This window comes from Epinephelus moara, chromosome 21, assembly GCF_006386435.1.
Source record: "Epinephelus moara isolate mb chromosome 21, YSFRI_EMoa_1.0, whole genome shotgun sequence".
Lineage (NCBI taxonomy): Eukaryota > Metazoa > Chordata > Actinopteri > Perciformes > Serranidae > Epinephelus > Epinephelus moara.
The window spans coordinates 24,306,413-24,328,003 of NC_065526.1; the positions used below are offsets into that span (position 1 = coordinate 24,306,413).

Sequence of the window (21,591 nt, forward strand, 5' to 3'; positions counted from 1 at the left end):
GCTGCTCTGTCATTGAGTACTGGGGCCACAGCTTGGGTCCCATGTAGACCCTCATGGAGGGTCCCTGTTGGCCAAAGAGCGTCACTCCCAGCCCGTTACAGTCACTAATCTGGCCTGACACCAAGCTGATTTACAATACCCCCCTACCCTAAGCACTGACTCACTAGAGGTAATTGATTTAGAACAGTGTAGACACCTGCTGAATAGTATGAAGCCCTCAAAACCCCCCTCCTGCCCTCTTTTACAAAGTAAGGCCCAATATCCTCACCTCAGCTCCACCTGTAGAGAATAAATACACTCAAACCCAGAGACAAAGGGAAGGTTTCTTTCCTTGTTGAGCAATACTAATGAGAAACCCTGTGTATACAGCCTGTTTTCAGTTTGTATTGCATTCCATATTTTTCCATGCTCTATTGTAGCTCTACAGTGTTTAATTTTTCAAATATTTCAGCCTTTTCCGGTTGCTAAAGATCCAGCCATGGTGTATTTGTGGATTGAGCTGAGCTCAAACAACTGGCCCTGTTCGGCCATCTATTGATCTACGGAGCTCTGTATTTGCCAGACTTTCTGCTCACATGCCTTCACTCTGTTTGTCTTTTACTGGCGGAGACAAGGCTTTCTGCCCAGGGGGTGGTGGGGGTGGGGGAGCTGAAGTCGTGGTGTTAGGGGAGTGGGAGGGGGGAGTCCATGCCTTCTGTGCTGCCTGCCTAGTCATTTTATGGCACCATCTGTCCACAAGCAAACCGTCAAGTGGTGACGTCTTTCCCATCTTTCTTGCTTGACAGTGTGAATTTCCTTTTGATATATATGCACATCTGCTGTTGAGAATGTGTCTCAGTTTATATTGCTAATTTAATGTTTGGCCATAGCACAGAATCATTCTTAATTATGCAGTAATTCATTTGTAGAACTCTCTCAAATGTAAACAAGCACAAATATTAAAACTTTTTTTCATTCTTACAAGGGTAACTAGGGCAAGGCTGTTGGCTGAGTAAATTTTTAGAGACCCTGAATTGAATACGAAGGTTTGTTATTTTATCATTCTCCATTAGTTTTTATTTAGGCTCTACCTTTGAGGTTGTCCAGAACAACAACAATAAGATGTTTTATTTATATACCATTTAAAACAGTGATGTCACACAATCAACAGAGATAAAAGCAAAGAACATTTTAGTAGGAGAAAGGGAAACAGCAGTAATTTATACACAAAATTATGTTAGTCATAAATTTAAAGGAGCATTGTGTTGCATTTAGTGGCATTTAGCAGTAACAATTGCAGATTGCCACCAGCTGAAATTCCTCCCATGTGCCAAGCATAAACTCCCAGTCTGGATTCCTTTAGTGTTCATTGTTCAGGAGGTTTTTACCAAGAACCAGAATGTCCACAGAGGTCTCCTCCTCACCAATACAAACTGACCAGATGATTAAAATGTTCCGAATCAGTGTTTCACTGGCGCTTTAAGGCTCATCGCAGAAAGGCCACTTGCTCAGCTCCTGCTAATTGGTGCGCACCTTTTTTCTTGGATAACTTAAGATCTAGTTGTTCAGAGTTTTTTTTTACCAGGAGCTGAAATATCTGCAGGGATCTATCCCTCACCAAAACAAACAGACTTGTACATGTAAACCAGTAAAAACACTGATTACAGCAATTCCACATAAAAAATAGATGTTTTTCCAATGTTGCGCGGCTTGTCATGGAGGGGTTGCTAGCCATGGTGACTAACGCAAAAACACGAGTGGCCCTATCTAGAACCAGTGTTTGGCTTGTTTGTTCTGGGCTAGTGTAGAAACATGGCAGTGCAACACGGGTCATTCTAAAGTTAATGAAAATATGTCGATTCTTATTTTCAGGGGATTACACACTCAAGAAAAAATTACATTTTATTCAATTTCTGCCGATAATTCCCCCTAAATCCAACACACTGGACCTTTAATACCCATGATAATTAATATCACTGTCAAAATCAAGATCAAAGTGCTAGGATGTTAACAAAGGAGATGAAATGAATGAACAAAAGAAGTCATGAACATAAAAGTATGGTTTAAGAAATGAAAGATGTGTCCTGCTTTGTATTGTTGAGACTATATGATTTTATGAATATTCCATTTAAATTTTCTACCTTAACTGGTTTGTATTCTGTAAATATGGCTTGGACAGTTGGTGCTACTTCAGAGAAAGCTGTTTCATCCACTCAATTGTTTCAGGTATGCACAGCATTGCTTTTATTTGATGAATGTCTGTTTTACATTGAGGCTGCTTTTTGATTTATTGCAGGCCCTTTGCCCAGCACTTTGTAGTGCAAGCCATTTTCTCCTTGCTCTGCAGCTCGACAACGCCAATAATCACTCTCCAATAAATTCAAATGGAAGTGGCACTCTGGTATGTCTCTTCTACTCTGCGTAATACATATCAGTGTAATACATATCACCTTTCATTCCAAGATTGATTTGCAGCCGAAAAGATTGGTAGCCCCCCAGAGGTGATTGTAAATCCCCACTTCAGTGGCAATTTATGGAGGTGCTTGAGTTTTGTTAAATGTTCACTCACCCAGACTAAATGCCAATCGACATTGTATCATATGGGCGAAGCAAATATGCGATGGTCTTTGCATTCTGTTGAGAGGCAAGTTAGTCCCTCGGGACGTCATCAGGGGTCTGGTGCATGAAGTCCAGCCCTCGTGCGTCACCGATTACATCGCAGTGTGTCATGGAGACTATGTCATATGTTGTAAATGTCTGCATATATTTCACCGGATGTAGTATTTTAATACGTCATTATTGAAGTGTCTAAAATGAACTGCCTGATGGATTTCTTTGAGTCATCCTCACAAGCAGACACTTGACTCATGTTTTATTACATGAGTGCCTTCATTGTAGGTCAGCATTATCAGTGCTCCTTACTTTCTATTGCGCAACTTAAGGAAGTGCATTTATCCGTGATAGGTGTCTTTCAGTCTCAGCAGAAAGGCGTTAACAATTAACTCTGTGGAATCAGCTTGTAAACAAAAGTGCTGTAAAACCTGATAGGTCACAGGACATTACCCTTTGTTAGGTGAATTTGAATGCAGGGCCTTGTCGCAGCCCTGTAAAATAGACATGCACCATCAAGTCTGTGTATACAGAAAAGCTTTCAGTGTTGGAGGGAAAACCTAATTTTGTTACTTTACACTTTCATTTTACAATACAGGGCTCGTCGGCTTGCAGTAATTCTCCTGGGGTCGTGTGGTGCGTGTTCACCGCAGAGGTATAAAAGGAGCACAGATCTTGTGAGGGTTAGCCTTCTAGGGCATGGAAAACTAATCAGGGGCCAAAACACTGCTGTCGAAATTCAGCTTGTAACTGTGTTTATGGAGCCGTTGCAGGCTGCGCCAACACAAACCTCTCTGGTCTGGGTTTATCACCTCCAGAGACGGCCATGATTAGCTCCCCACACTGCTAGCCATATATCTCAGCTGTCCCACCCAGCCCCCCCCCCCCACCCCACCCCACTCTCAGGATGACCCATTAAACAGAGATGGAGAAAAAGAGAGAACATGAGTAGGAGGGATGGAAACGATGGAGAGCAGAGATGCTACCTGTAGTTAGTGTAATAGTAGTGTTTACTCAGCCTCTGCACTCTCTCTGCACAGCTGTGCCTCGTTTCATCTCGTCATTGTCTGTTTGCAGACTACCAATTCTGTATGGGTGGCCACTCCCTTACCACACACACGCACAAACACACACTGGGGGTAATGACTTGAATGACAGGCACCTGATGTGGGTGGCAAACAGGCAAACAGGATAGGTGTGTATTATTTGTTGTGTTCCTCTCCCCATTGTACTCGCTCAAAACCTCTTTTGTTCTCCGCAGTTTACCGTTTGAGATGTTCCCAACCCACTGTTCACTTAATTACTCCACTAAACCTCTTTGTTGTCTGCCTATAATACAGTGCATATATATACTATACACGCTCTGCATTACTGAGAACACCCCAGACTCTCAAAACTCCAAAGCCTTCTCTTAAAGGACTTAAAAGAGTGGATACCGTGACGAGTGGCTTGTTGGTTAGGGTTATTGCAACTTCATTATCAATTTAATTACCCTCTGTTCTCTCTTCATAGTATCTGTGTCTTAAGATAAAATGTTGCCATCATAGAGCATACTCCCCATATATAGGAGACATGATCTTGACATCTTGACAAATTGGACACAAGACCCAATGCTGCACCATAATGAATAGCTCTTCCTAAACATTAGCTGATCAGCCAAGGGAGCTTGGAGCTTTAATTTATTAAACACAGCCTTTGCTTTGTGTCTTCAGGTTATAAGTGATAATGAGGTGGAGGTAACTTTGACTTTGTCTTGTCTGTTGTTTTCCTATTTCAGGACTAGGGATATCAACGGTTAACCGTCGATCAGTTCACCACCGAAAATATTTTTGAGCTGCTGTGCATGTCAGTCTCATAGACTGTATAAAATAAGTCAGTCTATGGGTTAACTTTGCTGCTCTTGAGGTTACGGTTGTCAACCATTTTAGCATTGATAACCATCACTGTTAGCACAGTTAGCAGTGTTAGCACAGCTAGTGATGCTAACATAGTTGACAATCAAAGGAAAGCAGTGTATTCATCTGGACCTGGAGGGAGACAGGAGGCTAGCCACCATGTTTTTGTAGCAATGGCAGCAAATGGCGGTAATCGTGAATGAGCTGCGCCACTAGCTAGCTCCAACTTGACCCGGGTGGTGCGCAGTGCAGCCAAGGCTAACCAGTGGAGACCGGAGGGCAGGCAGTGGGCAGTATGTTTAGGCATGTTAAGGTGGCTAGCTAGCTGTCAGCAAAGCCAACTGAGGTAAAATAAGACATTAACATCACAAAATATTAAAATTTCACCACCTTTATATGGATAGTGCTTAAAATTCAAGTGCTAAAATTCAACGAGTTAGTGGAGCAGTGGTCTAAAAAGGAAGGCCTCTTATATTTGACGTCATTTCTTGTTTTGTTTTGTTTTGTTTTCTTGAAACTTTACCAGTTAATCACAGATTTATGTGTGTCATGCTATCAAAAGCAAAATATGAAACTGACACCCCTAATCAGGACATTAAATTCTAGTCTTCATAAACTAGTTTAGTTATTCTGACTGATTGTTTAGGACAAAATGAAATCCTAGAAAATTGCTAATAAGAAGGTAAACAGAGATAGTTCTTTATACTACAAATGTTGATAGAGTTTTGTCCTCTTCAGACTTTTTTCCTTCTTCATGCAACTTGGAAATAAGTGGAGTTGTACCCGAAATCTCTATTCTCAGAATTGTCTGGTAATTAAATTCAGTTAACATTTTGTTGCTAGAAAGCCATAATTTAATACACTTACCATTCGCTTTAGAACTTTGGTATATGTTGTGACATACTGCTTTATGAAACATGAGTTTGTGCACTGCAGTTTCAAACTGTAATAATTTAGAAAATCTACTCAGCTGTAAAACAATTTAGCTCCTGAATTCATCCTGACTAATTATTGTGATTATTAATTAGGATCTCAATTTCTTGTGAAATAATCTTGATCATCATTTTAGCTGCGATTATGCAGTGTTAACTCCTTCTCTCTCACACACACTTTCCCGTCTCACTCTTGCACTACTAACCAGGCTTCAGAATTAAATCATTACCAAGACAGATGGATTCACATGCAATCTCACAAGGGCAGACATCCACCCCTACATGTTCTTATTGTTTTTCTCTCGCTCTCCCACATAGTAGCAAACAATGTCTTCCTGTGTGCTGAGCCACTTGCTCAGATTTTGGATCACACTGCACCATTTCCATGTTGATGCCCTGTCCTTCTGTAAGGAGCACTACCGCCATGGCACAAATGTACATAGTGGCAAATGTTGTCCCGTAGTATTTCTGTGCAGCTGGGAGGCACCAAGCTGCACTGGGATAAATAAGCAGCTATATAAATAAAGAATAAACCTCGCTCTAGGAATTTGTCTCATTGAAGATGAAAAGCATCTGCCTCTCCCTGGCATCTGCTGTAAAAGATATCCCTCCACCGCCAAGGGTTTGGAGCACGGCGACTAGCCAACTCTATCAGCCTCTCTCACTCTCTCTACCCACCGACATGAACTAACGCAACGCTGGCGTACATAAAAATGAGTGTCAAAACAAATTTGTCAGCCAACAAACTTGATGTGAGTTAGACTCATTTTGCAAAGCTAACTTGGGGTATTAAGTTGGGGCCTAAATGTCTTTAATTCTAGCTGCTGAGTGGGGGTGTGATCCAGTTCTTTGGCACCCCGAGCAGTTTATTTGTGTATCTTTTCTTCTCCAGACTGCTACAGCTTAACACACCAACAATGAGCTGCTTTCTCATTAGCAGTGAAGGTGAAGACATAAGGGGAATCTCCCTTACCAGAGGTGTAAATCTATTTTAGCTGCACCATTTCTCAAAAATCCACACGCAGGAAGGAGTATGATACAGCCTGATATGATCACAGCTTGAACTTTCACTGACGATAGATGGTCTTGGCTGCACATAGTGTTTGGAAATACCTTAGATGCAAGGTGTGTTGCATTGGAAATTAGTTTAGTAGACATGAAAGCCTAGAGGCACATTCCTGTAAGTGACAAACGGTGAGGAAGAGCTCAGCCGTCAATGATACCTGTCTGCAACCGTGCCCAGGTGAGGCACCAGTGCCGTGACTCATACATAGCATTCCTTCACATCATTTTACTCAGCCATGCTTGTCTTTTCCTTCGCCAAGTGACTTGTCGGAAGAGGTTAAAGCAGAGCTCGGTTGAAGAAAAGGAAACTCTTGAAATTTTGCTTTCCTAAGATCTCTGCCTAGCGGAGTGTTTTCCTTGGTCTTGTTTCACAAAGAGGGTGGTCAAAGAGGTGCCCGGTGTGTGCGGTTTTTTTTCAGTGTTTCCACACACATTGAAATAGCCACATGAGTAATGGGCTGCTCAACACCTCCACAGGCTTAAGAATGGAAAGGTTTTTTTTTCCACAAGATACTGGAGGCATTGTGTTCCTGACACTCTAACTTATTTAGCTGAACTGAATAGACTAAAGCTGACCGGCCACCCAGCAAGCCTCAAGATATTCCACATTGTGAGCAGCTCTCTTTCTCTTTTCACAAATATCAGCAATCAGTATTGTTTAGCTGCCACTATAAACTCAGCATTGAGACTGAACAGACGAGCTGAGAAAGTTTTCAATTCAATTCCAATAGCCCTCTTGTAAAAGCTTTATACAGAATCATTGTCAGGGAGCCCTTGAAGACAAAAGTAGGCTTACTTTAAAACTTTTAAAACTTTTCTCATTTTGGTTCATCTTTTCTGAAGTCCTCTGGAGATACTGCTTTAATTCCATCAAAAGAGAGATATCTATCCTTACCATATTGTGGTCTGCTTTACAGCGTTATGATTACTCATCACAGATGGCCATGGGCAAGAGTGTAGGGATAAGAAATTTAGTTAGCTCAATTTATGGGGATACACAGTTACTTTGTTTATAATAGCATTAGACAGCAAAACTGCAGGCTATAACAAACTTAAGGTCATATATCAGAATCTTATCAGCTGGCTTAGTCATTTCCTACACTAAATCTAATTCCTGAAAAGACAAAGAATCAATGCTTGGGTGGTTTAATTTTTCCGTGACAGCCTCTGTTTCCGTGTCTCCACCCACTACTTAAGACGATGAAGCAACGCTTTCTGTTTTATTGTTCGGTTAATTATGGTTAATTTGTGGTACACCTGCTGCTGCTTTGTTGACCAACCATGTCCCCCTTGGGGGTGTGTGTCGTATGCTAAATGTTTATATATGTATGCATGTTCTCATAATATGAGATCATGGCACTTTGTGTGATTTGAGCCCATCTGGAAGACACAGTTTCAATTTCTTAATGGGGAACATTAAGTGGGCGGCGTTCCTTTGGGAGTACTGTTTAGGAGGTCCTCTGGGTTTTTAACTGATCCCCATTGTGAGAGGAGAGCTGAGAAGCTTAATCCTGCGTCCTGACCTCCCCTTTGTTCTCGTTATTTCTTCCCATGATTTCTCTGTGTTGCACTGTACTGCATTCGCTTCCTGACTCTTCTGCTGATGTAGTTTGCGTGCTACAGATGCTCACTTCACTTGTGTTTTCCCCTGCCCAGAGCAGGATTTTGTTGTGGGTATTGGGCGCCTTGTTGATCGAGACCAAAGATCTGCAATGTTGCGTGCTGTTGTTTTCTTACAAGTGTTAGGGTTAGGGTTTCTTACAAGTATACACAATTTATGTCTCCTTTGGTTCTGCTGTGCGACTTGCTTTTGATATTTCTGCTTTACACTGTTATTATGCTCATTCAAATATATGCAAATATATAGTGGGTTTGAATACTAATGTTTCTGTACTCCTGTTCTGCATGTGTTTTTCTCTCCCAGGTGTTAGTCTTTGATCCTGTCAGAGTGGGACGTGTCTAGCAGGGGACTGAGGAGGGAGCAGTGCCAACTTGGAACATGGTGCCTAATATTCACCTGGCAGTGCCCCTCCTGCCCAGAGGGGCGTTGCTGTTCCTGCTTCTACTCAGCTGCATAGTGTGCTCCTCTCAGGCAGACAGTAAGTAACCTCTTTCACCTGTGAAGTCCTACCTTGGTTCCTGTACAATCTGATAATACCTTAAGCTTCATTAGTATTTTGACAGTAAGAGCATTTAAGCCCCTCATTTGCTCCACATATAGTGAAATATACACACAATGGGAGGTTAAAAGCAAGTTTTCTTAGAGTGATTTCTGGTCTACTACTGTACCTAACCTAGCGATCAGTTGAACAAATACAGCCCTTTTGTGAACGTTCTCCTCATTTAAAGGGACTGACTGTAAAATGTAAAGTTGAATTTAACCCACCACATTGACGCACATTGCTCAAATGTATTCGCGGTTAACACGCTTTCATGCTGTGCAGTGCAGAGCTTCATTTAAAATAGAATATAGATTCAATTTACATTTGCTGTCTTTAGTGGATTCCAACAAACAGAAATAGCAGCTCATCAAATGCATGTCCCAAAGTATAGGGAGCTTTAGCATTTGCACTAAAAATAAGCGCACACTGCACAAAGTGATGCTCCATCGGCCTCTGTGCCCGGCTGTCAATCTGAATGACGGTTTTGGCTAGGAGAAGGCGCTCAGAGAGATGTGTCACCATCGCTGCGCCTTTGGGTCTCGGGGGCAGCCAAGAAGCACTGCCCTGCCGAAGACGGGGTCAGGGACAGAATTAATTCAGCACATGACCTCACCTACAGTACTGTCATGGGGTCACTGTAATTCAATTATACCCTAACCCCTCCCATTCCCCCACCCGACCACGCCAACTGCTCTGTGCTTTCATACAAGGGTCCAGCAGGATTTGTTTTTCTGTACCCTTTGCCTTGTATCACTCAGTCCTGTGTTATCATCTTCGTCTCTTGCGGTGTGTCTCGAGTTTTGCACAGTATCAGTGTCAACTTGACCTTGCAGAAAAGTTTTGCACTCCTGTCTTTTTTCTTGTGGTCTGGCACGACTGTCTTTGCTCTGCCTGTAATGTGATCGGACCAAATCAAACCTAGACTGGAGCAGTAGTGCTTAAGTAAGGCTTAAAAGATGTGGCCCACTGCACTGGATCCATCCCCAGACTTAAACAGAGAGTGATGTATTTGACTCAAGTCCATTCCTGCTGGTTTTCCCATGCAACCAAAACTACTGCAATATGTTACAATATGTCTTGTCCCTCTGTTGCATCCTGATATGAAATAAACACTTGGAATAATAATAATTACTTAAGAATTCAAATGAAGCATGAATGGCTGGAGGAAATAAATTAAAAAAACTATAAGACAAATTTTGGTCCCTTGACAAAGCAAGATCTGCAATGTCAGTAATTTTTTTATTGGATGTACACCATGTTTATTGTCATGTCATGTCATGTACCTGTGCTGTTCTATGCCTGCCTTTTAATTGCCACCAAGGGGATGCATGGAAGTGACTCAACTCCATACGCTTTTTTATTAGAGATCATCAAGAAAAAAAAGGTAATGTCTAGGGCATTAGAGGTGCCAAGATATTATTCAAATGTGCTGAGTCTGTCAGATGCCCAGTGCAGCACAGAACTTGGATGCCACCCCGATTATTAAGCTGTGCCGCTATTGTGCTGTTTTTAATCTGTATTGTGCAGATAGCTACATACTAAGGTGAATATTAAGAACATATTCTGTTATGGTTTGTTATGGTTGTCTCTGCAGTATTTTATGCATTTAGGACATGTTGGCCATCTTCAGTTGCCATTTTTCCAAACAATTATTTAAAGGTTTGCCTGTAAGATATATTGGGGAGTATAGGGGGCATATATTGGCAGAAATGGAATATTATATAAAAACTCAGTTTACTTAAGCTTATAATCACCTGAAAATGAAAAAATAATACGTTTTTATACCACAGAATGAGCATTTATATCTACAAATGGAGCAGATCCTCTTCCATTGTGTCTGCTGTGTTGTTCTACAGTAGCCCAGAATGCACCAACCAAACACTGGTATTGGATAGGGCGATTTACGTTTTAGCGTTGCCCACCGTAGTTTACGTACACTTCGCAGACGGGAGAAGTTTCATTGGATTGCAATCTGCAACCTCAGCCGCTAGATGCCACTAAATCCTACACACTGGACCTTTAAGAAAACACACAGCTTGCTAGCTTGTGTCTTACTGTGTTCAGTTCTGTTAACAAAGGGTTAATTTGGACAATGTTCTACAGTGTCTTTACTTTAGTTAATCTGGTCTCTTTGCTCCCTGCCTCTCTGTCTCAATGAGAGCAAGATTTCCCTGGTCTCTAATTTCGGTAATCATATCATTTACGGATAAAAACCCAGAGCCAAGCATTTTAATTAACAGACAAAGATACTCTACTGTGACAAGCTGGCACAAGCGTTTTTATTGAAGATACACTCAAGCACTGTTACATCAATGATGAACTTGAGAGACGATGGAATTTTCAGCTTAAAGGAAGATTAAACAAACTTACAGAGACTCTCAGAAAAGCCTGGCTCTGGTCCGAGGTTAAGCTATGGTTGTAGTTTAATGTAAGCACACATGGGAAAAGGCCCAGACCTGCTATTACGCAGACTGTAAAGCAAACAGACATAGAATTAAAATAAGACAGTTGGGGGGCAAAAATAACACCTACCACTAATGGCAGGGTTGCGTGCATGTGATGCCTGTAATTTGTATGCAACTTAGTTATGTGAACTTGATAGTTCTGGTTTGGACTTCCTGTATTACAGGGCAGACACCAGACAGATATTATGGGCGGGGTGCCTGGCAAGTTTCTGATTACATGGGTTCAGTCTGGTGTCCTTGTCTCCCCCTTAAAAAAGTTGAGCAGGCAAGGCAACCACAGGTAGCAAACGTGTGAGCAGTGTCAGGCCTTCTCCTTCAATACAAACTACAGTATTTTCTATTCTCAGTGCAGCGTATGTGGCTACATTTTAAAGGTTGTTGTCATATTGTTTGTTTGTAAACTTAAGATGATGCAATTAATCATGATTTAGAAGCACAAATAAGAACAAGAAATCCGCCACCACCTCTATCAGCATTATAGCCCTGTGACATCATTCATCTTATATCGTCATTGACTAGGCAAACAATACAGTGTGATTACTCTGAGTGCTGATCGCAGACGTCTCATCGATCCCCGGGGAGCTTGGCCTAATCAACCAGCTCTCTATACAGCCTCCTGGTACACAATAGGCCCCTGGCCCACAAGGTCAGCCTCAAAGTCATACATACCCAGCACTTAGATGTAATGGTTATCTTTTTGTAGTGCTGTCAGTGTGAGTTATTTCATTGGCTTTAATAAGCTTTTGATGTATGTGTCTCTTGTCGTGCCTCTCATGTTATAGTCTTGGGTGGCTTTTCATGTGAGGTGCAGCAGGACCAGCGAGGCCTTTGTATCCGCGCCTGCTCTTTTCCTCTCCCGGTGGCAGGAGGATTACAATGGGAACATAATTAACTTAATAAGTTTAAAGTGACTTTTTGCATCAAACCACTGTAATGCCGCAACCTTTTAGTGCTGTGTTTGTGTCAGATCCATTGTAGTTTTAGTTCTATAGATGATTTTGTAGCTGTTGTGTTTCTTTATTGTCCAATGGCTAGACTACTAAGAGGTTTCCCATGGGTCCACTATGCCACATAATACTCTCGTTTTAGACAGAAATATCCCAAAATAGCCAGTTATATAGAATATCTCTAAAAAATAACCTAAAAGACAATCTTCATAGATTGATGTGGCAATTTCTAAAGCTCCTACAGTGGACTGATGTGATGGAAGTGCCAAAGTGGTTTTGAGAGGGGTGGCCGGGGGGGGGGGGCTGGGTGACTGGAAATTGGATTGTATTTTTAAGTGTCCATATGGTCGCCCAGTTCAAAAACTGACAGGGATAGAAATTGATTCTTTTTTAATTAAAAGTAACCATATCCACCTTGGAGAGCCACTTGGAGAGTAATGCAGTTAGCACACAGCTGTGGTCCACACACATCATACGGACAGGCACACTGAGAGAAAGGCCGAGGTGGAGGGAGAGCCAGACAACAGAAAATACATTTGGAGAGGGCGGTGGGGAAACAGCAGTATACGTGAGGAAAAACATCTGCAAGATAAAGTGCTGGAGGAATGCAATTTAGAGGTTGGGGAGATCCAATGGGAAGTTGTTTTCATAAGCCAGTGCAGCAATGTCAGGATGGAGGGAGGAAAGGGTCATCGGAGGTTAATTATGTGAGATTAATAGTTTAATTAGGGAGCTCAATAGCAGGTCCAGAGGCAGTCACCCAAACCCTCTGCTGTGTCCCGGATTCGGCAATGCCACAGGACAACAAGAACCGCCAATGTCCTTCCAGAAAAGGGCAAATGGAGAAAGACATTTAAATTCTGTGTTCACGGTGATTGCTTTATTGACATTAGACACTTCAATACCTCACTGTTACTTAAAACTCATTACATTCTCACTTTATCTTTGGTTACTCTGAATTGAAATAATCCAGTGTTACCAGAGATTTTAAAGGGTTTATGTGAATTTAATTTGCACCCGTAGAGCTGTTTTGTCAAGGGATGCTCGCAATTAGTCAACAAGATGTGTAAATGTTGCTACTCTCGCTAGACGGTACCAGAATTACTAGTCAGTTAAACTTATTTTTGAGATACCCAGAGGAAAGTGGGAGGAGTTCAAGCATTAGCATGTGGGACTAACCAGCGGCTCTGATCATCAATGGCTCTCCCTCCTTCTCCCTTTCATTCACTCACACAAACAAACACACAAACACACACACACACACACACACATGTCTCTCAGACTCAATGGATGGAACCATGCGCATGCTATCAGTACAAGTCTGCAGCTGTCTTAGGGAAGTGTGTCCAAGCCCCATACACACTTGCCCATGTCTTCTTGTTAGGCTAGAGGTGCTTTTGGGTGCTTAGGAGATTCAGTCAAGCCTGGACGTGTGTTTGTGTGTGTGTATTTGCATGCACACCCATGCATAAGAACATTACTGCGTTGTGTGTGTTTCTAAATGGAGATGATTTGGGGGCATTAATTACGTAACAAATGAATGTTATTTGTTAACTTTTATTTAGTGAGTTGTTTTGTAGTATAATTTACAATCTTCATAATGCACAGTGCAAAGTGCCACACATTTTAGCTGCATTTAAAATACGATTTGGTCATTGAAAAATGTGATTCATGATTTCAAGCGGCTATTATAATATACACAATGTCTTTTTCGTCAATGTTACTGATTAAATTGTGCTCAATTTTGATTGTTTTCTGAGCGTTTTCTTACTTTAAGACCAGTCGACTAGTCTTAGTTTAAACTAATGTTTAAGTGTCAGGGAAGTTGGTCATCAGGAACATTCTTAATTTTGTCACACTCTGATCAGAAATTCAAGATAGCTAGCATTAAATAGGTCTTAATCAGGTAATGAAGAGCACATTGCCACACCCATGTATTGTTTACTGTTGGAGCATCCTCCCAGGCGTACTTAAAGGCAACTAACTCAGCTCCAAACAGCCCCTGGATATGGCACAGCATAAAGCATGGTTGGTTCTCAAGTGGGAACTATTTCATGGGTAAATGGTCATCTTAGATTTTCAAAGATGCTAAATCATAAGGGAAGCAACAAAGAGCCTGTTGGCGTAAAGCCAGAATGTCTTTGTTGTCCCCTGTCCCTACAGTAGCATGATTTAATTTCAACCTCAATTTTGACTAGTGGGGAGTTGAATTACTTAAGACCTCCGGGCTGTGTGGGTGAGAAGATGAGAACAATGGTAGGGGCTCTTTGTGATCTCCGAGGGAGGGCTAATCTAGGGGAGGCAAATTAATGAGGTTAGTGGGGTCACAGGGGGGTGCGTGGTGATGGATGATGAGCTAACCCCAAATTGGGATCTCTGAAGAAGCTAGAAGCAATCTCAGTGATGAACCCCCCAACCCACCCCCCTCCCGGGATCACTTAACACACTTAACATTTTCCCCACACCGGTCTATTAATGTCAGGGTCCGAACCAAGGTGACCATTGGACTTTACACAGCAACATTAACAAAGCTAGCCCCCCCAATCAGTTACCCAGTCGCCTTTCATACTCCCTCAGCAACTTTACAGAGCAGTTTGGATTTCCATTACAAAGAAGTCACGCTATATTCTTTATTACATATTCAAGCTGCATTCAAAATAAGCTTTGCCTTCTTTGTATTTTGTTTTGCATGCGAGTGTCCCCAGGTTGACACTCTGTTACCCACCCACACACGCCTCCAAATGCAGCAGTCAGTCGTCCTTCACAGTTTCAGAATGGAAAAAAAAACACGTTTAGTTTCATGACAGGGCAAATGAGATCATTTCATCAAGTGAACTAAATGAACATCAGAGGTGATGCAGCCCCAGGGTTATGCAGATGAACTGTGTAGTGCAGCTGACACATTAGCAGGCTTGTCTTGTAGGTTAGGGCCACATGCTGCATAAGGAGACAGGGACTGATTTTGCATTTTACATTTGCATTGTCCACATTGTGTGGCAGACTATACATCAGTTGTTTCCAGCTAATGATATGGCGAGTTTCCAACCAGCAAGAAATTATAGCATTGAGAAAGGGACTGGCAAACATATAGTTTAGTTTGTATAGCCATAATTTTTATTGAAACAGCATATTTTTCTTGTATAACAGCACAATAAAAGTAGTGTTATCTCAAGAAAGCATAACAAAGAAATCATAGTGTCTGCCTTTGTTTAATGTCTGTTAAAAACTTTCCCTTAAGGAATCAGGTGGGTTGAAAAAAGCGACAGGTAGTGAATCATCTTTGACTAGATTTAGGTTGGGCGCCAGTTTAAATACCACAGGTAATATAAAACCTCAGATTCCCTATCGTGTGATACCAGAAACACCCACATCCTTGCAATCAAAAAGTACACAATGAAGCATTTATCCTTGCATGTTTTTTAAACAGTTGTTTTTTAAATGCCCACTTCAGGCATTGGTCACCAAAGCACAATGTGTGTGTGTGTGTTCTTTTTTTTCAAATGTCATAAATTGACTGACGGACAAGAAGAGAGAGAGAGAGCAGACTTGAGAGATGCTTCCCTCGTTCATAATCGGCTTGAGAAGATGAAAGCCATTACATTAATGTTGCTCACACTGGGAAGAGAGGAGTGAAGGGTAATTGCACTTAGAGTTCTTGTTCTTCTTCGCTGTCTTGAATAATTCACTGAAGGCTGGAAGGCCTGATAGAAAGCCCGTCTTCATGGTCCACAAGGGTTTTGAAAGTTTGATGTTTTTCTTTCTCCTTTTCTCTTCTATAGGTTTAGACATTTTGTCTTAAGTACAGTATCTCAGAGATGATGAACGACGTCGCTCTTGCGATTTCACCGCCGTTCTGATAAAGCTTAAAAAGCTCCATCAATCTTTGGCCACTACACTATCATTCACCAAAGAGATTCTTCGCTTTCTGTGTTATCACTAGTAAATGCTGTGTGAACTGACTGTCAATGAGTGAAACACAACCAGACCGTTCAGCAAAAAACAGTTTAAGCAGGTGGAGAAATGAGCGAACTCCATCCATATTCTATAGGTCCTAGTTGGGTTTGAAACCAGGATCCTCTCGGTGTGAAGTGAAACTAGACACTGAACCTTTGTGTCATAAAAGGTTGGGGCTTAAGATATTTAGGTCAAACTACCTGAGCTAAAAGCATTCATACTGTGTCTCACTCCTCTTACTCTTAATGTTTAGTTAGTGTCATGAATGTTAAAATTAACTATAGAGACCAAAAGTGTTTTTCTTACCAGGCTGTAAACATGTTTATTTCTGCTGTAAAGTTGGGCATTTTAACATGGGTGCCTATGGGGATTGTCTCGCTTTTGGAGCCAGCCTCAAGTGGCCGTTAAAAGAACTGCAGTTTTTGGCACTTCAGCTTTGGCTTCATTTCTTGGCCCCAGAGGTTGCTGCTTGGCTAAAATGTGAGCTGCATAGAGCAGAAAAGCAACGCAAAAGCAGCAAGCAAAACACTTCACTCTCATCAAAAACAATTACAAAAGCGGCCCCAGGCTGCTAAAAGGCGCTCTGTCCGCTTTTTATTATTTTGTCCTAGGGTCCCTCCTCATAACTGTGCTATGTACATGTGTCGTTTGGAGGAAGGAATAACACAGTGCCGATGAGCTGTAAAACAGAAGTGCGACAGCAAACATGATGTTTATTGGTTTAAACAAACAGCCTGAAGTGCAGTTGACTTTATCGGGGTAAATAACTTGCAGGGGAGGCGGCTTTATACGGAATTAATTGCGAACAAGTTGCCTGCTAATGGCCCGAAAAGGCCTTAATGGAAGTGTTCCATTAAAACAACCATTGCTGATGCCATCAGACAAATTTCCACTAAGTGTTGCCTCATGAAAATGATAACTTGCTAATCCATTATTAATAAGAATTAATGGTTTTTCTCTCTGCCGCGTGTGTATCGATCCCTGATATTCTACACCACAGAGTAGCTCTCATTGGGCACTCTGGCAGGCTTGGGAATACACTAATTGTTAGCCACACAAGTGTCATTTACGCGACTCTCCCTGCTGTCTGCATTTATTACAAGCCTTGCTCTGAGGCCCCCGACAAGGATAAAAGAGAAAACTGTAAAGCTGCTTAGGAAACATATCATACAGTAACACTGCTCAGAGTGGGTCAGAACAGCAAAAACTACTTGTGAATAAATATTTTTACTAAACCACTTTCCATTTTATCCAGTCTTTTGAAGGCTCACTTCTGTATGACCCACATTCATTCATTTATTCATCAGACCCATTTTCTTGTGCTGTCCTTGACAAAGTCGTTTACTGTTTGTTGTACATTGACAGGTGTTCCTGATTACACGTCCCAACAGCTTCAGATCTATCCAGTGAAAAATAAAACACCTGTAGCCACACTGGAGTTTGGAAACTCCCATACCTTTCATCTCTCTAACGACCTCAGACCCCACAAATACTGCTGCAGGCATTAGGTTTACTGAGAGAAGCTGTTTAATCCCACACACACAGAGCAATCAGCAGCCTCTAGGCTCCCTCTGTGCTGTCTGAACCAGGGATCTATGCAGATTTTTCAATAGCCTGCCCTCAAATTTAAATTTAAAACCAACGAGGCACAAATATGCATGGTTGTGGTTTTAGGTGAGAATACACCTGGTTTGTGTGCTAAATATTATGACTTACCACTAATAACTCCTGCTTGATTAAGATAGCACTTTGTATGACGTTTTTGAGCATTAGGCGCCAAAAGGTTTGCATTCATTTCTCTAATGACCCTGTGATTTGTTTAATCAGGCTAATGTTTGTCAGGAAGTGTGGTAGCGTACAAGAAACACCTTATTAGTCCCACAAAATAAGAAAAACAAAAATGTGCTTATTGTTTTTTGCTTTGATTAACTTATTCCAGTCATTAGTTGTAACATGAAAGCCTTTTTGCTCTGCTAACAACAAAAGTGTTTTTTTTTCCCACCACCACCAACCATGCTGCTGCTGTTTGTGAACAGCAGCACTGCTTTGCATGTGGATCACTTTTTCATCTTTCTGATACATTAATTTGGTAATTAAAACCAAAAGATTGAGTGATTGACTTGTAATCCAGATATGTTTATCTGCTTTGATTCTTATAACCCAGTTTGGGTGTTTACACGATAGCGTCAGTAATTAGAGCAGTGCCTTAATCTTGTTAGTGCGAGTAAACGAAATGTGGTAAATTTGAAATTCTCGTGAGTCGATAACCTCAACCTTGAAATTCTGGCACCTCGCAACCAGCACTGGGCCTGACAGTTGTGGCAGCACTTCCTACACATTCCCAGCGAGAAAAGAGCAGGCGTTACAGTCTTGCGTGTCAAGATAGGAGTTTTGAATGTGATATATCAAAGCTTAGAAAAAGTGCACTCAAAGCTTGCAGTCACTGGCTGAGAGAAGGATTTGCATAGGTAGGCTTATGTGTTTTCCACCTCGTCCCTGCCATTGTTTTCATGTGACAACTGCCTGACAGCCAGGAAAATGGGACACAGGCAGAGAAAAGAGGGTCGAGTCTGGATTTTGTCTCTCTAAGAAAAGAACTGACAAACCCAACAGTTTGATATCCTCACCCGCCAGTGGTGGCACAGTGACGGAGGGACTCAGCAGAGTCTCAGTCCAAATATAAATGCTTCTGCCTTTTCGTTGGAGTGTATTAGGACCACTATTAACCCCGTCCGTAAGTCAGGGGTTGAAGGTCGCCACAGACCTTTTTGAGATTTTGTGATTGAATGCTTGGGGAGATCTGGATTAACGATGGACAGCTCAGAATCTGCCATAGTTTCGCCGCTGAGTCAAAGGTTAACTGTCGGAATTCAGGGGAAGCTTTTTTTAAGAGGATTAATACGGGAAAGGCTCAGCGAGGGCCAGTTTACCCTTTTCTTCCGCTTATCCTGAAAAATCCTTATGATTTCTAAGATCCAGCGCTTCCTCACTTAAATGTTTGTGGCAATACATGGGCTTACATCATTTAATTTGAGGTATGTGCCGAGAACTGTTTAATGCTGCCCGATCCTCCATCTTAGCAACAACGTGAAAAGCCATCACAGCGTGTTAAATGGAACTGCTGTGGACAGATGTTAGCAGGAACTCTTGGAAGTCAGAATGGTGATAATCAGGTCTCGGGGATTTCAACTCAGCACCCAAGCAAGCAGAGACGCATGCTCAGGCATACACTCTTAAGGGCTTATCAGGTTTGAATCATTAGCACAGCCCTCCGCTGCTGCCTGCCTGCATGCGTGTGTGTGTGAGTGTTAGTGTGTGTGATTGTGTGTGTCACAGTCACTCTGACACTATAGAAAACGATTTAGTGCTGTGCTGTTGCAGTCTAAATCTTGTCCCTGGGAGGACGAAAATATCATTCAAATGTCAGGTGGGTTTAGGTACTGTGCAGGGGTCACAGGTCACAGATGGATGGATGGATGTGTTGGATTACAGTGTATCGCCAAGCACGCATAACTGCCTACTCACACACTACTCACACTGCACTACAGCACACTTCAGCCTATCAGTGTTATGTAAAATGCTGCGGATTTGATTGTGTTTGTCCTTGTTAGCTTATCATGATTGTTTTTTAAACAAAGGACTGTGTTAGCTTTAATCTCTTTTGCTAAAGTGACAGGGATTTGACAGTGACTTCCTCCAAAAAAAAGGTCATGAAATGAGTCGTTTCTAGAGTAAATAATAGCAGATAAATTCCTGCAATTGAGTTTTTAAAGCTGTGAAGAGATGATATCTCTCAGTGCGTTTTTGATGTTAAGTGTATGGTGCCGTTTTAAGGGTATTAACCTCTGTTTGACTGATATTTAAATGTTTATCAGTGCAAGCGCACTGGTAATCTTACATCACTTGAGACATCCAACTTTGTCAGACAGTTGAGTTTGTAGAAAACTTGATTTCAATGTCAGTATTCGTTACACGTATAGAGTTATCAAACTCTTTTTGCTTGATAAAAGAAGAAAAAATATATAGATATACATGTAGATATAGATGTATGGACAGGACTCGATGATGTAACTGCTATCTGTGAATATATGCACAGATCCACATGGACACAGTTGTGGATCTGACCAGCTGCAGATTATGTTCAGTATCTTCAGTCAGACATCACTCAATCGCACTTTACAGGTAGAATTATGACCAGGCATAAGAGTTAAGTGAGTGTATGTTAGTATTTCAACAATAAACAAAGTTAATGTGCCATGCAAGGCAAGCTATCGTCTAACTTCGTTAAACGTTTCCTAGCTGAACTCTACAGTCTGTGCACGGCAGAAATGTGGGCTAACCCTAACCCCTATCTGCATTTTCACTTGGGTGTTAATTTCAGACCCTATTTTTACATTTAGTGTTATTGTGGATACTCAAGTAGTCAATAATTATTTCATGCAAGTACTTGAATATGGAAATAACTTACAATGCCCACTCCTTATATATGTATGTTTCACTCTGTCATTGACTGTCCTTAAGCGTTTCTTCAGAATTAAACATCTCATATTTCTGCTAGTACCTCTGTCCCTGCACCTAGTTGCATATGAATGTGTATAATCACCTCACATCAAAGCGTTATATATGCACGCACACCTCTCTGCCTGCATGCTCTCAGTATCTCTTTTATTGTATACCGCTGTATTGCTCGAAGAAAGCTCCTCTGCAGAGATGTCCCCGAGCAAGGACAGACAGCACCACCTCTCTAGCCAAGTGAGGGCAGAGGTTGACGATATAGCAGGTAGACCTGGAGAATATGCTCACTGAAGGCCCTCCCCGTATCAGGAAGAAGTACAGTGTTATTCTAACTAGATATTGACCCCCCCCCCTCCGACGTTATATTAGAACACATAAGAGTAAAGAATGGTGGCAGCCACTGTGGGATTTTCCCCAGTGTGTGCTCAGAAAGGGAAGGCTGGCATCTCCTCTGTGTATACAGCATAATGATTCACCCCTTTGTGCATGTCTCCGTGGGGCGGTCTGCTCGTCACCACCGCGGTTTAGGTGTTCCCCACCTCCCTCTTTAATGACTCTGGAGATGAAACACGAGCTGACGGAGCTGGTAATAAGGACATTGTGTCATGTTGTTGAAGCCAGACTCGTATTATGCACGTCTGAGGCTGCAAATAAAGCATAAAGCATGGGAGCTATAGCATGGAGCTAAGGTGCGCTCATAGTAGCACCATGTCAAGTTAGACGGGCTGTCACTGAAACACACACTCCATTGTCCTGAGCACAATGATGTAGGGTGTGGTGCTCGGTAAAAACACCCGGAAGGCAAACAGGGGATCCACGTCAAGAGGTGTTCTCCAAGGTAGTCCACTGTGTTGTTGTAAACACACATTACCTAGGAAGTCACACAGAGGTTACAGATCACTACATAGTAGTAGCCTTGTTTGGATTTTGGGATGTGCCAACCAGTTTTAATGCCCTATAAAAACAAAAATGGTTTGAATGCTAAGTAACCTGATTAACTCCCAATGTGTCTAATTTACCTGCATGCTGCTTTTCTTTCTTTGTGATTTTTGCAGACATTTTTTTGT

General features: G+C 41.8%; 1 protein-coding gene across 3 annotated transcripts in view; it reads left to right on the forward strand.

Annotated features, from left to right (window-relative positions):
• LOC126408757 (receptor-type tyrosine-protein phosphatase F) overlaps positions 1-21,591 on the forward strand; it is a 188,402-nt gene that overhangs the window by 56,661 nt on the left and 110,150 nt on the right. For all 3 annotated transcript variants that reach the window (XM_050074419.1, XM_050074418.1, XM_050074420.1), the window contains exon 2: positions 8,406-8,580. In XM_050074419.1, the coding sequence (XP_049930376.1) occupies positions 8,481-8,580 (100 nt within the window). In that variant the 5' untranslated portion in view covers positions 8,406-8,480. The remainder of the gene's footprint in view (positions 1-8,405; positions 8,581-21,591) is intronic.